Source organism: Macaca nemestrina, chromosome 12 (assembly GCF_043159975.1).
Source record: "Macaca nemestrina isolate mMacNem1 chromosome 12, mMacNem.hap1, whole genome shotgun sequence".
NCBI lineage: Eukaryota > Metazoa > Chordata > Mammalia > Primates > Cercopithecidae > Macaca > Macaca nemestrina.
Window position 1 is genome coordinate 56,135,647 of NC_092136.1, and position 17,725 is coordinate 56,153,371.

Sequence of the window (17,725 nt, forward strand, 5' to 3'; positions counted from 1 at the left end):
GAGACTATATATATATATATATATGGCCTCACTGTGTCACACAGGCTGCAGTGCAGTGGCACCATCACAGCTCACCGTAACCTCAAACTCCTAGGCTCAACTGATTCTCCCACCTCAGTCTCTCGAGTAGTTAGGACTACAGGCATGTGCCACCAAGCCTGGCTAATTTTTAAGTTATTTAATAGAGAGAGGATCTCACTATGTTACCCAGGATGGTCTTGAACTTCTGGGTTCACATGATGCTCCTACCTCAGCCTCCCAAAGCACTGGGATTACAGGCATGAGGCACTGTGCCCAACCAGTGTCTATCATTAAACACACATACACACAGCAGATCATCAAATATTTGTGTTCTATAGTGTCTATCATTAAACACACATACACACAGCAGATCATCAAACACTTGTGTTCTATAGTTTTATTATAAGTATATATGAAATATATTCAGCAAATATTTGACATATTAGACATACTTACACATAATAAAACTATAGAACATCAATAAGCTACCTGAGCAATAAACAGAACAGCAACACAAAAAAGCATTATACTATAAAGTGCTGAGACTTTACACATCAATTTTGGTACAATTTAATTATTTTTTATTAAGATATAATTCACATACCATAAAATTCACCCTTTTAAAGTATACAATTCAGTGGTTTTCAATATATTCATAAGGCTTTATCACTGGTTAATTCTAGAATATTTTCATCATCCCAAAAAGAAACCCAAGACCATTAATAATCACTCACCATCCCTACCTCCCCCTCACCCCAAGAAACCTCTAATCTACTTTGTATCTCTATTTACTTGCCTATTTTGGACATTTCATATAAATAGAATCATACCATATGATGCTTTTGTGGATTTAATGAAATCTTACCTTTCATTATCATGTGGTTTTTCTTCCTTCTTTTTTTCCTAATTAAAGCATGATCATGTACCACATGATAACTATAGTTAATAACAATGTATTAAACACCTAAAAATTGCTGAGAGTAGATTTTATTCTCACCACAAATAAGGATGTGAAGTAATGCACATTACCTAGTTTCACTTTACCATTCCACAATGTATACACATTGCAAAGCATCATGTTGTATCCCATAAATATATTTTTTTGGTCAATTAAAAAAATAAACACGAAGAAGAGAAAAAAGCACCATCAGGGCAATGTTATCATCTCTGCAAGGGAAATTCTTCAAAAACATGCATTGAAGTTGGGCACAATGGCTCACATCTGTAATCCCAACACTTTGGGATGCTGAAGCAGGCAGATCACCTGAGGTCAGGAGTTGGAGGCTAGCCTGGCCAACATGGTGAAACTCCATCTTTACTAAAAATACAAAAATTAGCCAGGTGTGGTGGCACATGCCTGTAGTCCCAGCTACTCAGGAGGCTGAGGAAGGAGGATGGCTTGAGCCCGGGAGGCAGAGGACACAGTGAGCCAAGATTATGCCAGTGCACTCCACATTGCAGCCTGGGGGACAAAGAGAGACTCCGTCTCAAAAAACAAACAAACAAACAAACAAACAAAAAAACAGGGCAGGCACAGTAGTTCACGCCTGTAATCCCAGAACTTTGGGAGGCCAGTGCGGGCAGATCACCTGAGGTCAGGAGTTTAAGACCAGCCTGGCCAACGTGGTAAAACCCCATCTCTACAAAAAAAAGCAAAACTTAGCCGGGCGTGGTGGCACGCACCTATAATCCCAGCTACTGGGGAGGCTGTGGCAAGAGAATAACTTGAACCCAGGAGGCGGAGGATGCAGTGAGCTGAGATCATGCCACTGTACTCCAGCCTGGGTGACAGAGCGAGACCTGGTCTCAAAAACAAACAAACAAAAAACATGTATTGGCCAGGCATGATGGCTCACATCTGTAATCCCAGTACTGTGGTAAGCCCAGGTGGGAGGACTGCATGAGGGCAGGAGTTCAGACCAGTCTGGGCAACATAGTGAGATCCCGTCTCTATAAAAAATGTTAAAACTTAGCCAGGTGTGGTGGCACGCAGCTGTAGCCCTTACTACTCAAGAGGCTGAGGCAAGAGGACTACTTTATTTAGCACAGGAGTTCAAGGTTGCAGGGAGCTGTGACGGCATTACTGCACTCCAGCCTACCCGACAGAGCAAGACACTGTCTCAAAAAACCAAAAAACACATATAACACATGAAATACACACACACATATACACAGGCATGCATACACATAAAGAAAGATCAGGAAATTGTATTGTGAGGCTGATATGGAATAACAGATATAGATACAAAGATTACCACACAGATGAACATTGTAATTTTTAGAATCTTTACTGCAAAATTCTTGAAAAATATTTGTTGGTTTCTAAAAAGAATCCTGGCTGGGCACAGTGGCTCATGCCTGTAATCCCAGCACTTTGGGAGGCTGAGGTGGGAGGAACACCTGAGGTCAGGAGTTCAAGACTAATCTGGTCAACATGATGAAACCCCGTCTCTACTAAAAATACAAAAAATACATGGGCGTGGTGGTGTGTGCCTGGAATCCCAGCTACTCAGGAGGCTAAGGCAGGAGAATTGCTTCAGCCCGGGAGGCAGAGGCTGCAGTGAGCCGAGATTGTGGCACTGCACTCCAGCCGGGGCAACAAGAGCGAAAAAAAGAAAAAAAAAGAATCCTGACCAACATTTTGGCATTTTCCAAACTATTAAATTATTATTATAAATGTTAATTACTATACTTTACTATTATAAAAAGACATTAAACTGTTTTAAAATTATATAAAAATAATAAAAAATCTGAAGCCACAGAAAAACACGTATATAGTTGTGGATTCAGGTTTGATGCAAAAATTGAGTTTTTAAAAATTTTTAAATGTTTTATTTATATTTTTATTATGTTGTTCAGGCTAGTCTTGAACTCCTGACCTCAAACAATCCTCCCACCTCAGCCTCCCAAAACGCTGGTATTACAGATGTAAGCCACTGTACCCAGCTGCAAGTATTTTACTTTTAATTCGAAAGTATTATCATTATCATTTTTTGAAAGGCATTACTGAAATATACTTGTTACAGAGAATGGTCTGAGCAAAAAATAATAAAAATAAATAAGAATTTAAAAATTAGAAGTATATAAAGACCCCTCAAAAAAAAAAAAATTGCCAGTACATACGAAACCAGATTGTTTTCTTTAAAAAAAAAAAAAAAAACAGATACATGTGCAGTACGTGCAGGTTTGTTACATAGGTATATATGTGCCATGGTGGTTTGCTGCACCTATTGACCTATCCTCTAAGTTCCCTCCCCTTGTCCCCCAAACCTCAACAGGTCCTGCTGTGTGTTGTTCCCCTTTCTGTATCCATATGTTGTCATTGTTCACCTCCACTTATGAGTGAGAACACGTGGTGTTTGGTTTTCTGTTACTGGGTTACTTTGCTAAGGATGATGGATGGCTTCCAGCTTCATCCATGTCCCTGCAATGGACATGATCTCATTCTTCTTTATGGCAGCATAGTATTCCGTGGCATATATGTACCACATTTTCTTTATCCAGGCTATCATTGATGGTTGGTTCAATGACCATCCATCTTTGGTTCCACGTCTTTGCTATTGTAAATAGTGCTGCAATAAACATACGTGTGCATATATCTTTTTTTTTTCTGAGACAGAGTTTCCCTCTTGCTGTCCAGGCTGGAATGCAATGGCGTGATCTCGACTCACTGCAACCTCCGCCTCCCAGGTTCAAGCGATTCTCCTGTCTCAGCCTCCCAAGTAGCTGGGATTACAGGAGCATGCCACCACACCTGGGTAATTTTTGTATTTTTAGTAGAGACGGGGTTGCATCGTATTGGTCAGGTTGGTCTCGAACTCCTGACCTCTGGTGATCCACCCACCTTAGCCTCCCAAAGTGCTGGGATTACAGGTGTGAGCCACCCTGCCCAGCCATGAATGTATCTTTATAGTAGAATGATTTCTATTCCTTTGGGCATATACCCAGTAATGCGATTGCTGGGTCAAATGGTATTTCTGGTTCTAGATACTTGAGGAATTGCCACACTGCCTTCCACAATGGTTGAACTAATCTACATTCCCACCAACAGTGTAAAAGCATTCCTATTTCTCCACAGCCTCACCAGTATCTATTGTTTCCTGGCTTTCTAATAATCACCATTCTGACTGGCATGAGATGGTAACTCATGGTGGTTTTGATTTGTTTTTCTCTGACGATCAGTGATGTTGAGCTTTTTTTTCATACGTTTGTTGGCTGTGTAAATGTCTTCTTTTGAGAAGTGTCTGTTCATATCCTTTGCCCACTTTTTGATAGAGTTTTCTCTTGTAAATTTGTTTAAGTTCCTTGCAAATTCTGGATATTAGACCTGATTTTTTTAAAGCGCCCTGAGAGAGAACAGGTACAGATTAACACAAAACACAGTTCTTAATTTCAAAGAATGAACCAAGTTGGAAAAACATCAAACCAAGTTTAGAAGACAGTGGAGGAGAGGGAAGAAGAAGAAGCACTGTCAGTCTCTCATTCTTTCTTCCTTTCTGATTTATCTAGTGATTCTTTGTACCTCAACTCCTTAGTGAATGCACCAACAGGGGGCTTTGGGGCCCACTTGAAACATGCAAAGCAAACAATGCTGTACCCAAAAAAATGTTAGAATCATACCTTTTCCAAAATGAACCTGTTTAAATAAGGCATGTAGCCCTGGTTGGACACTGGCCCCTCATCATCATCCCTGAAGTGCTCTTCAAGGGCAACCGGGTCATGAGGAACCTTCAGCACCGTGCACAAGTTATGGGAAAGGACCTGCAAGGGAAAAGAAAATCGTTTAAAGACTCCCACTAACCAGCACATGACACCTTCACCGTGAACACAACACACTGCTCCCTGTCCTGGGTAGAGAAAGATGGAAAATAAACTAGCAAAAACAGGGTGAGGGCTGCTCAGCTGCCAGCCCCTACTTGTCACCTGTTACTCTTTCTCATTTCTTCCCAGGTTTGGTTCACTCAGAACTAGTCTCTCCTACATGCCCACTATGAGTCACGCTCCATGCGAGATATGTGAATATAATACTCCTGTGGTCTTTTACTAATTTATCCACATCAGAAAGAAAAGCGGGGGGAGAAGTGTAAGAGAATGCGTTCAAAATTAAACTTTTTGCCAAGTAGAGCACAGTCAGCCAATTAGAGCTGTTCCGAGAAAGAACCTGGTATTGGGACGGCAGCCAGGGGTTCTGGACAAGGAGGCTGACCTAGGCAAGTCACAACCTCTCCAGGCTTTAGTTTTCTCATTTATTCAATAGAAAGGGGCCAAATTAATATACCAAATATTAATTAGGAATCTCTAAGTATCTAAATATTTCTAAAATTCTATGACTAGGCTAAGTTTCAGCATGAGTGTAAAAGAATATAAATATAAAAAGAGAAAGAAATCCAGGGCCTGGATTAAAAATAAGAAAAAATTAAATAGCAAAAATTGGAGTCACCAACATGGTTAAAAATACTTTATAGAAAACTTGCATTCCATAGCCTAAATACATATAAAGGGCTACTGGTCTTGCAATAACCTAAGTTCACACTTCAATGTCCAGATACAGTAGTTAAATTAGCAGTCTGGGCTACCTTAGTATTAATCTTGTTTTACATTAAATGAAAATTTTAAAATAGAACTTAAGTCCCTTCCATTTCATTTGTGCTTTCTGAACAGGTCAAATTATATAGCTAAGGCTGTACTTTCTTCAACAGAGAATCTTCCTAGTTGAACCCCAGATAAAAACATTCCTTATTTTTCTCAGCCCTAAACATTTAACCTTAAGGAGCCACATTCATATAAATAAATACTTTTATTTGCATTAAGCGAGTCCCTTTTTCTGCATACACATATTTCAGTTAGGAGTTTTTTTAAGATTAAAAATTTTTAATCTATAAAATAATTTGCATATCTTCTTTCTAAATTTGTTTTGTTTCTCAAAGCTTCATTTATGTGGAGATCCTTTTCTACACGCTCTACTGGTTTTAAGGAAGTAAGTTAAGGAAGTAAATTCACAAATGATTATAAATGCAGTAATGAAGACTTTTATGAGCCTCTACAAAGCAGCCTGTGTTTCTCAAGCAAACCCTGTGTTTGCCAGTAAAGCACATGAAAAGACTATGGTGGAGCTTTTATTGGAGAATCTTGCACCACAGTCAGCAAAATTTTAAATAGATATTTAATTTCTACTAGCCTAGTAAATCCTACATACTAAAGATCAATTTCAAGAATATAAAGTGCTTAAAAACTGTAAAATGCTATGGAAACACAAGTATTAAAGAAATGAAATGCACATTACTCAGATCAGGTTCAAATGTGATTCAAATTTTAAAATCATTTGGAACTCTACCCAAGTTAACAATTCCCAACTACTGGTTAAATTACGGTATATCCATAAAACATAAAAACCATGAGAAAGCTTGCTATGTACTGATATGAAAAGATCTCCAACATAAATTAAGTGAAAAAAACAAGGTACTTAAGAATATGTATGTCATCTTTTGTATGAAAGAAAAGGGAGGAAGAAAAGAAATTCTGGAGAGATATATAAGAAATTAGTAACTGTGAAGGGAAGACAGGTTTGATGAGACCAAGGTTAGAAAAAGACCTCACTGCACCTCTTCTTTGTATTAAGTTTTTTTTAAAAATTAACCTACTCAAAAATGTACCACATATTTTAAAAATTAAATATACATATATATATATAAAGTGGCCAGCCTAAGATCACAAAGATCAATCTATTTATCTTCATAGCCTATACTTTTTCTTCTACATTAACCTGCTGACTAGAGATAAGGTGTAAAAGGAAGACATATTCCACAGCAATATACCATGACTAATGGATGAGTGAGCTGTAATGGCAATAAATGAGCTCAGAAAAGGAGAAATAGTATGTGTTACAGTGACTTCACAGAGGAAATGAAATGTAACTTGGCCGGGCGCGGTGGCTCACGCCTGTAATCCCAGCGCTTTGGGAGGCCGAGGCGGGCGGATCACAAAGTCAGGAGATCGAGACCACGGTGAAACCCCGTCTCTACTAAAAATACAAAAAATTAGCTGGGCGCGGTTGTGGGCGCCTGTAGTCCCAGCTACTCGGGAGGCTGAGGCAGGAGAATGGCGTGAACCCGGGAGGCGGAGCTTGCAGTGAGCCGAGATCGCGCCACTGCACTCCAGCCTGGGCGACAGAGCGAGACTCCGTCTCAAAAAAAAAAAAAAAAAAAAGAAATGTAACTTATTGCTTACAGGATAAATAAGGATAGTTTTAGGATAGGAATAGAGGCAAATAGAAAAATTTCCAGATAGGGGAATAACATGATAAAAGTAGTTGATTAATCCAAAGCACTCAGGAAACAAAAAACACCATCTCCTCCATACCCAGCCTGTTCTCTACCTTTGGGTTTCACAGATCATCTAACTAAAGTCCTGGCAGAGGCCTTGGATGTCATATTGTCATCCTCATCTTATAAATGGTGACTACAGACTCACAGATATTAAATTTGTTTTTCTTGACTAAAGTTACTGAGAACTGAGACTAGAACTCAGGTTTTGTAATCTCTGGTCCAGCACTCTCCAGTAATAAGAAACATTATGTCTTCAGTTCTCTAAAGTCAACAGTGCTCTTTGTACATATAGACGCTTAGTTTGATTAAGTGATCCCACTGAAGAAGATACAGATTTGAACTCAAGATTTCAGCCTTGGACAATTAAACAGCACTCCTGTTAAACACAGGGATGGCTAAATTCAGTGATAATTTTCTTAACTACATTTACTTAGTTAAGCAAACTGTGAGGAAGGCAGCACATTATACAAGGCACCTAGAAGGGACCTGAACTCCAATGTCTCTGCATCCTCACTATCAAATGAGGAGTTGGACTTGTTTGTAAAACCCTTAATTATCAACCCAAACTCATTTCATAATTTAAATAAGAAGTCCAGCTTTGTGACAGCTTTTTCACCATTAGTAAGGTCTGTAAAAGGGAAGTCTTCTTCAAAAAACATAACAACAGGCTCACGCCAATAATCCTAGCCCTTTGAGGGGCTGAAACAAATGGATAGCTAGAGCCCAGAAGTTCAATACCAACCTGGACGACATGGCAAAACCCCATCTCCATAAAAAGTACAAAAGCTAGCTGGATGTGGTGGCACGTGCCTGTAGTCCCAGCCACCTGGGAGGCTGAGATGGGAGGCTGAGGTGGGAGGATCACCTGAGCCTAGGGAGGTCGAGGCTGCATTGAGCTGTGATCATGCCACTGCACTCCAGCCTCGGTGACAGAGGGGGTCCCATGTCGAAAATTAATTAATTATAATATATATGTATATATAAAACAACCAACTGAATAAAGCAACAATGAAACAGTATTTCTAAAAGAGAAAAAACTTGTGTACTATCTTTAAAACTTTTCATCAGCAACCTTTCTTTAAAGCTTAGACAGTATCTCAAGTATTTTTTTCTTTTTTAAGATTTATATTTATTTTTTAAAAATAGAGATAGGGTCTCACTATGTGTGCCCAGGCTGGTCTCAAACTCCTAGGCTCAAGTGATCCTCCCACCTCAGCCTCCCAAAGTGCCAGGATTATATACATGAGCCACCATGCCCAGTCTCAACAAGGTTTTTTGTTTGTTTCTTGTTTTGAGGCAGAGTCTCGCTCTGTCGCCCAGACTGGAGTGCAATGGCATGATCTCAGCAACCTCTGCCTCCCAGGTTCAAGCAATCTTCCCACCTCAGTCACCCAAGTAGCGGAATTACAAGCACCTGCCGCCACACCCAGCTAATTTTTGTATTTTTAGTAGAGACAAAGTTTCACCATGTTGGCCAGACTGGTCTCAAACTCCTGACCTCAAGTGATCCACCCACCTTGGCCTGACAAAGTGCTGGGATTACAGGCATGAACCAGTATACCTGGCCAAGGTTTTCTTTTTATAAAAATAAAATATACAAGAAATAAAATTTTTGATGGCCGAAATATAAACTAGTAAAAAGAAGTAAAAGCTCCTCCATAAACTTATACAGCAATTTATGCTTTTTCAAGTAGACTCATACCATCTATTAATCTGTTTTAGCCTCTCCACAGGGAGAGTAGATATTATTGCTATTTTACAGATGAAGAGGCTGAGTCAGAGATTAGGAGATGTGTCCCAAATCACAGAGTTTTATGTGTAGTGAAACTGGGATTAGACCCAAGTCTCCCACTCTGGTGTCTTTTCCATGCTTTGCCACCTTCCCTCTGTTTCTGGAAAAACAGAGAGCCCTGCCAATACAAAGATGAACATGCCTGCGAGTTGTTTCCAAATTTCAGTCATGTGCTGGTGCTACCCTAGCCCTACCCCATCAGCTCCACAGGACCCAACAGAGATGACTGGCACTATTCAGCAGGGCCAAGTCAGTGCCAGTGGCAAGGAAGTACATGGACCTGGAAGTCTGGGACCATTCTCTCTCTGGGAGCCCTCATCTCCCAGTACCCTATCCCTCTGGGGGAAACCACAGTAAGAGGCACTAACCCCTTCCCCAGATGAGAAAGCTGAAAAGCAAATTAAGACAAAAGAATCAGAAAGAGGACTACAAGTTCTTGATTTGTAAAAGGACTGCCCCAGATCACTCTAATCAGGGTGTTTGCAAGTTTCTTGAAAAAGCTGAATTTATCCCACTTCAAATGCCTGCTCCTCCAAAGGCCATTCTTTCAGCACGCACATAATTGCTAAGCAGCTTTGCTCTCATTCTGCTAATTTGAAGAATAAACTATTGTTACCACAATAACAGATCCATATCCATGCCAGAAACTCATCTCTCCAGTTCCTTCATAGCTGTCTGCAGTTGCCTCTGCAGGGCCTCTGCTGACAAGATGACTAATTAACTGCATGAGCCCTGCTCGTGTAGTCTGTTCCTATTCAGTGGTTTGCTTGCCATTTACCCTTTTTAAGCATTTTGCTCCAGCCATCATGAAAATAAAATCAAGGATGGTGAACAGTGTTTTAACACATGAGTAGGTTAGTGTTCACCATCCTTTCTCCAAAGACGTAGAGATTCTAAAAAGTTATTTAAAATGTGCCGCCCAGTAACACAGTTTCCCTTTACAGGATGTGCGTAATGGGCAAGATTCAACACTGAAAAAAAGGGGAGGGGGTGGATTTCTATTCCAAAAGACTTATCTGAACTGACACAATTATAGACTTATAACTCATAATGGGTAATCTTTTTTTAAAACATTAAAATTCCTGTCTGATTTATAAAATTTCAAGCTAATGGCAAATTACCAGAAAATTCTTCCTAACAATGGACCAGCATGACCAATTTCCTACCACAGCTATGCCCTGCCTTAAGAGCATTGTCTACTCTAAGTCCGGCCCATTACCGCATGGACTCATTTTCCACTTCCAAACATCTTTTCATCCTGCTTGTCACTGTTTAAGTCTTGCTTGTTTTCTCTTATCTTTAATCTATTCAGCCTCAAAAATCTCAGTCACTGTTCACATTGCTCTCGATACCTAAGTGCAATCAATTACCATCCTAGACACCTACACCAAATCTTCAAGTACCACTAACATCACGTTTTCCCCTGCCTAAAAATCATCAGAAGACTACAGAAGTAAAAGCTAAGGAAATATGTGAGTTCTATATTTAAGTCACTCCACAAGCCAGCCCACTTCACCTTCCTTATTTCTTCCCACCCCTCTGCACGAACCATACAAATACAGCCAAATAAGCTTACTAACTGCATTCCAGGCAAACCCTGTACCACACCCTTTTCTCCCCTGGGCCCTTGCTCAATTTACCCCCGCCTCCTTTCCTACCTAACAAAAATGCCATCTCTTTCTGAAGCCTTCATCACCCAAACCAAGATGATCTTTCTTCACTCTGTTTCCCAAGCAGTACCTCTTGTGCTAACTACCACACATGATTTTTCTCTCCTATAAGACTGTACATTTCTGAAAGGCCCATATCTTACACAACATTGCATGCCCACAGCACCTAGCATGCTGCCCAGAATCCAGAAGACTTTCAATAACTGCTAAGTGAATTCTTTCTAAAAATTATCTTAACATTAAAGCCGTGAGACTTTACTATTAACAATAATCTTTTTTTTTTTTTTTTTTTTTTTGAGACGGAGTCTCGCTCTTTCGCCCAAGCTGGAGTGCAGTGGCACTATCTAGGCTCACTGCAAGCTCTGCCTCCTGGGTTCGCGCCATTCTCCTGCCTCAGCCTCCTGAGTAGCTGGGACTACAGGCGCCCACCACTGCACACGGCTAATTTTTGTATTTTTAGTAGAGACGGGGTTTCACCGTGTTAGCCAGGATGGTCTCGATCTCCTGACCTCATGATCCACCCGCGTCAGCCTCCCAAAGCACTGGGATTACAGGTGTTAGCCACTGTACCCGGCCAACAATAATCTTAGAAAATATACTATCTCTATCTCCTCACTTCACAGATAAAAAGACTGTGGCCTGAGACTTGGCCTAAGTCACACAATAATTAGCAACAAAGTAGGGACTAGAACTCAAATCTCTTAACTATCTATCCCACAGTGATGCCCGGTGCTGGAAACATTTCCCTTCTGCCTAGTCACATCCTTCAAGATTGGGTCATTCATAAACTCTGGGAAATGTTCATGGATTACCACCCTGCCCCATGAACTCCTATTCAGCATTTAACTATGTTCTGTTTCAGATACTAATGGTATCTCATCTAACTGTAGGTCAATAAGGGAGGAAACAAATATTTTCCTTCTACATCCTTCAGTGACTAGCATAGGGTTAAGGGAAGATTCAGTAAGAGCAGAACACTTACAGACAGATTAAGGAAAAGTAACTCAAAGTCATCTGTTGGAATGCTGTCCACAGACTGCATGCCACTGATGTCATACAGTGGCACTGGATTACACTCTAACTGAACTGAACCACCTTTTTAAATTTATTTTGGATAACTTACCAACTTACCCCTCTTCAGAAATGAAACAGAAAATACCAGTAAATTTGACCACATAAAAATGCTTATATTTTCTTTTAAAAAGAAAGAAACCGGCCGGGCGCGGTGGCTCAAGCCTGTAATCCCAGCACTTTGGGAGGCCGAGACGGGCGGATCACGAGGTCAGGAGTTCGAGACCATCCTGGCTAACACGGTGAAACCCCGTCTCTACTAAAAAATACAAAAAACTAGCCGGGCGAGGTGGCGGGCGCCTGTAGTCCCCGCTACTCGGGAGGCTGAGGCAGGAGAATGGCGTAAAAACCCGGGAGGCAGAGCTTGCAGTGAGCTGAGATCTGGCCACTGCACTCCAGCCTGGGCGACAGAGCGAGACTCCGTCTCAAAAAAAAAATAAAAAATAAAAAATAAAATAAAAATAAAAAGAAAGAAACCATAAACAAACAAATAAGGTAAATAGCTCCAATATTCAAATCATTCTTGTGGGCATGAATAGGAAATTCATAAAAGAAACTAATCACTAATAAAAGAGGGTACCTTTCAAGTTGGGGTGGAACTCCGGGGACCTTTAACTTCTAGACTGAATGGCTAAGGCGGTGTAATGCTGTTCACTGTGTATTATATTTGGTATAACTTTTCTTACTGTTTCTCTACTAAGAACTCCTTTAAATGTGGTTTGTTATTGTGATACTTTTTACAAGGAAACTATACTTGAACAGTTCCAAACTGTACATACTGTATGAAGCTTGTCCTCTGAATGGGTTCCTTGTTTCTACATGGAATTTCATAGCTTGCAGTATCATATAACTAAAGATTAAACCCCACCTTTTACTTCAAAAATAGGTAAATAAAATATAGGAAAAGATGCTTTATCTTGCTAGTAATCAAAAGAATGCACATTAAAAGAGCTATTACTTTTTGCCTAAGTAATAATACCTGGTGATTGAGGAGCTATAAGGGAGTAAAGACTACCAATATCCAACACTACAGAAGGTACAGAGCAGGTTTTCTCAACCTCAGTACTACTAACATTTTGGGCTGAATAATTATTTTTTGGGGGGACAGGGCAGGTAACCTACGCATTGTACAATGTATAGCAATATCCTGGGTTAAAAACATTTAAAACATCTCAAATACCTGTGAATAGGAAATGGTTAAAGAACGATGCATCAACACAATGAAAGAGTTCACAGTCATTATAAAGGATGGTGTCTGTTATCTATATGCATTGATACAGAAAGATGACCCTAACACAATGCTTAAGAAAAGAGACTACAGGCTCGGCACTGTGGCTCACACCTGTAATCCCAGCACTTACGGAGGTCAAGGGAGGAGGATCACTTGAGCCCAGGAGTTCAAGACCAGCCTGGGCAACAAAGTAAGACCCTGTCTCTACAAAAAATACAAAAGTTAGCTGAAGGGGGTAGTGTGCGCCTGTGGTCCCAGCTACTAGGGAGGCTGAGGTAGGAGAATCAAATGAGGCCAGGAGGTTGAGGCTGCAGTGAGCCGTGATAGCACCACTGTACTCCAGCCCTGGCAACCGAGCGAGAACCTGTCTCCCAAAAAAATATAAATAAATAAATAAATAAGAAAAGAGGATATGAAAGGACACAGAATATGACCCTATTTACACAAAAGGACATATATGTCTGTATTTACACATGTGTATATGCATGTGTGTGCATGACAGGGGAAGGGAGAAAGAGAGATATATAAGAAAGATATTCACTGAAAAATTAATTGCATCTGCCTCTGGTGGTAGAATTTGAGTGTTTTACCTTGGACTCTGTACTTTAATACATTGAGTATTCTATGTATTACCTTTTAATCAGAAAATGAAGCTTTTATGTTTTAATATTTTATATATTTTAAATACAAAATTTAAAAATTAAGTAGGGCTGAGGGCTTGCTATGGTCTGAATGTGTCCCCTAAAATTCATATGTTGAAACATAATCTCCAATGTGTCAGCATTAAGAGGTGAGGCCTGGCCGGGAGCGGTGGTTCATGCCTGTAATCCCAGCACTTTGGGAGGCCAAGGTGGGTGGATCACGAGGTCAGGAGATCAAGGCCATCCTGGCCAACATGGTGAAACCCCATCTCTACTAAAAATACAAAACTTAGCCAGGTGTGGTAGTGTGTGCTTGCAGTCCCAGCTACTTGGGAGGCTGAGACAGGAGAATCGCTTGAACCAGGGAGTCAGAGGTCGCAGTGAGCTGAGATCACGCCACTGCACTCCTGCCTGGTGACAGAGCGAGACTCCATCTCAAAATAAAAAAGAGGTGAAGCCTTTATGTGCTGATTAAGTCAAGAGAGCAGAACTCTCGCAAATGGGATCAATGACCTCATAAAAGAGGTTGAAGGGAGGGAGTTCCCTAGTCTCTTTTGCCCTTCTGCCACATGAGGATACAGCAACAAAGAACCATCTTGGAAGCAGACAGCAAGCCATCACCAGACACACTCAATCTGCCAGCATCTTGATCCTGGTCTTTCTAGTATCCAGAACTGTGATAAATAAATTTATATTATTTATAAATTACCTAGTCTGTGGTATTTTGCTGCAGTATCAGGAATAAGCGAAAACAGGGCTCCTGCCAGAAAACACCAGTAAAATTAGAAAATGAAAAGATCATTGCAGAACTATGAAGTTGATAAAATTAACTCATGTGAGTCATCCACAAAGCATGCTTTCCCACGCCCCTTTAAAAAGCCACCCTATGGAGGTTGCAGCAGGCCAAGATGGTGCTACTGCACTCCAGCCTGGGCACAGTGCGAGACTCCATCCCAAAAAAAAAAAAAAAAAGTCACCCTAATGGGCAACAAAGTCCCCCAATTTGGGACAGCCTCCTGAGAGTCCAGCCCCTTAATAAAATATTGCACAAATGTCTTTTAAGAAGGTAAACCATTTGTGAGAAGATTTAACTCCAGCAAGCTTCTTTATCTTTCTCACTACTCTGTAAGTTCCTTAAAGAGAGGGTCTATATTTTAGCTATCTGTGCAACACGTATTTTAGCCATCTGTGCAATACCAAAATCTAATGAAGTACCTAATGAGAGAGCTGTTCAACAAATGTTTGCTAAATTAGTCCCATTTAAGAATTTCCAAGAATTTTTTTCTTTTTTTAAATTTCATTTTGCTACTCTACCATCTTCATCTAGATCTGGGTCTCTGCATTTATTTTACTATACTACCATGTTTCTAGAAGAATTTTTAATTGGAATCTCTAGATCAGATCACTTTCAGAGTGAAAAACAATGCCTCCATTAGTTCTTAACACCACCAGAACTAGTCAAGTGTAACTCATCTGGCCTGAGATCTAGTAGAGAAGTCCAGTTCCTTAAAATTCAAGTACAGACTTCTGAGAAAAGGACACAATAAGAATTAACAAGCATGTGTGAGAGAAGGCTCTATAACAGAAGAGGGGGCTCTGAGTTGTGACTCATTGACTATCACCTTCCTTGGAAGTTTAATTTAGTACATTCATCTCCAAGAGAAAATGTGACGTCACAGTGTGCACTCAGGTGGTGACAAAGATCACAAATCTGGCTGGATGCAGTGGCTCATGCCCGTAATCTCAACACTGGGAGGCTGAGGCAGGAGGATCACTTGAGGTCAGGAGTTTGGAACCAGCCCGGGCAACATAACAAGACCCTGTCTCTATGAAAAATACAAAACTTAGCAAGGCATGGTGGTGCACGCCTGTAATCCCAACTGCTCAGCAGGTTGAGGTGGGAGGACCACTTCAGCCTAGGAGTTCAAGGTTGCAGTGAACCATGATGCACTCCAGCCTGGGTGACAGTGCAAGACCCTGTCTCAAAAAGAAAAATGTTTTAATTTAAGAAAGATCACAAATCTGAAGTCATTAAAATATACAGAAATCGAAAATATGTAAAATAAAATTAAAAGAATGAAAAAAAATCACAAATGTGAGGTTTCCCTCAGCTGCCCCACCTTCTCACCTACCTGACCCCGCATGGTCCTCATAATATGACTTCTATCCCTATCAATCTCTTGAAATTGCTTTTCTAAATGGATTCTGAAGTAGACACAGAGATGCACCACTCAGATGTCCCCTCAAGAAGGTAACTGCTACCCAGCTACAAGGACTGTGTTAAGCTGACAGCCTCCAGCTACTTTCAGGGTCCCAGTGACAGAGTGGGGCGGTAGGATCACTTTTCCTCAACGTGGGAGTCCCATAAGGGGCAATCTTTGCTTCAGAGCTCCCGGTTTTGCCAAATCCATATGATGGTCTGACAGTTCCTTTTCCCAATTTCATTTTCTCTCTCCCACCCCATAGAGGAATAATACTTTTGTATTCCTAACACTGTCTTAGCATTGGCTTCCTGGAGAACCCATGCTGGGACAGGTACCTTCTGGCCAAGTCACTCTCCCAAAGGTCTGGCAGTTGGCAGTCTGAATCACCCCCCCCCCCCCTTAGACGTTTTTGGTCCCTGACATACCATTTTCTTTTCTTTCTTTTTTCTTTTTTTTTTTTTTTTTTTTTTTTTTTTTTTTTTTTTTGAGACAGGGTCTTGCTCTGTTACTCAGGCTGGAGTGCAGTAGCTCGATCCAGGCTCACCACAGCCTCAACCTCCTGGGCTCAAGCAATTCTCCTACCTCAGCCACCATCCCCCACCCCTCACTCCCAGCAGCTGGGACTACAGGCACCTGCCATGACACCCAGCTAATTTTTCTGTTTTTTGTAGAAACAGGTTTCATCATGTTGTTCAGGCTGGTCTCAAACTCCTGAGCTCAAGCCATCCACCTGTCTCAGCCTCCCAAGTGCTGGAATTACAGGCATGCGCCAGCACACCCAACCCAGACAGAATAGTTTCTAAGTTCTTCAAAGGTGCCTTTATGCAGTCACATCCATCATCCCTCATTCTTCCAATCTGGTCATTTCCCAAAGGTCAATTTTCAACCCTGAGTTCTTCTTTAATTTCTTCTTGGAAAGTGCTTTTGGCCAGGTACAGTGGCTCACACCTGTAATCCCAGCACTTTGGGAGGCCAAGGCAGGTGATCACTTGAGGCCAGGAGTTCAAGACCAGCCTGCCAACATGGCAAAACCTCGTATCTATTAAAAACATAAAAATTAGCTAGGTGGGGTGGCACACACCTGTAATCCCAGCTACTTGGGAGGCTGGGGCACGAGAATCACTTGAACCCAGGAGGCGGAGGTTGCAGTGAGCCGAGAATTGTGTCACTGCACTGGGCAACAGAGGAAGATCCTGTCTCATAAATAAATAAATAAATAAATAAATAAATAAATAAATAAAAAGACAATTCTGTATTTATGAATCAAAAGACTTAATTAAATTTTTTTTAATTTTATATTTTATAAATTTAAAAATTTATAAAAAGAAAAAAGGAAAATGCTTTCATTCTGACAACCTTAAGTCATCTCTATCCAAATGATTCACAGATCTCTTTCTGCTCTTGACCTCTCCAATAAGCTCTGGTTTATATCACTAAACAATACTAGAGATTTCTATTCTAAATCTGCCTCTCGTCCAAAAGATCCAAATGAGATCTCATCACCTTTCTCCCCAAAATAGGTTTGAACCCTGATTCTAACTTTGGTATCACCATTGCCTTAATAAAACTATGGTCTCTTCTTATATCTCTTTTTCATATAGTTTGTCCACCTTCTGGATCTATTTCAGCCCCAGCCAATGCCAACTCCTGTCTCTACTGCATGAGCGGCTCTGTCACCTTCAGACTAACCAAGCAGAGAGTGTGAGGCTGGGGAAACAAGGCTCCTCCCCTCACCTCCCAGTACAAGGTCCCATTCTCCCCTCTCAGGCC

The 17,725-nt window shown here is 40.8% G+C and overlaps 1 protein-coding gene across 2 annotated transcripts in view; it reads right to left on the bottom strand.

Moving 5' to 3' along the window:
* LOC105488769 (switching B cell complex subunit SWAP70) overlaps positions 1–17,725 on the bottom strand; it is an 85,026-nt gene that overhangs the window by 50,718 nt on the left and 16,583 nt on the right. For both annotated transcript variants that reach the window (XM_011753172.2, XM_011753173.3), the window contains exon 2: positions 4,642–4,782. In XM_011753172.2, coding sequence (XP_011751474.1) covers positions 4,642–4,782 — 141 coding nt within the window. The remainder of the gene's footprint in view (positions 1–4,641; positions 4,783–17,725) is intronic.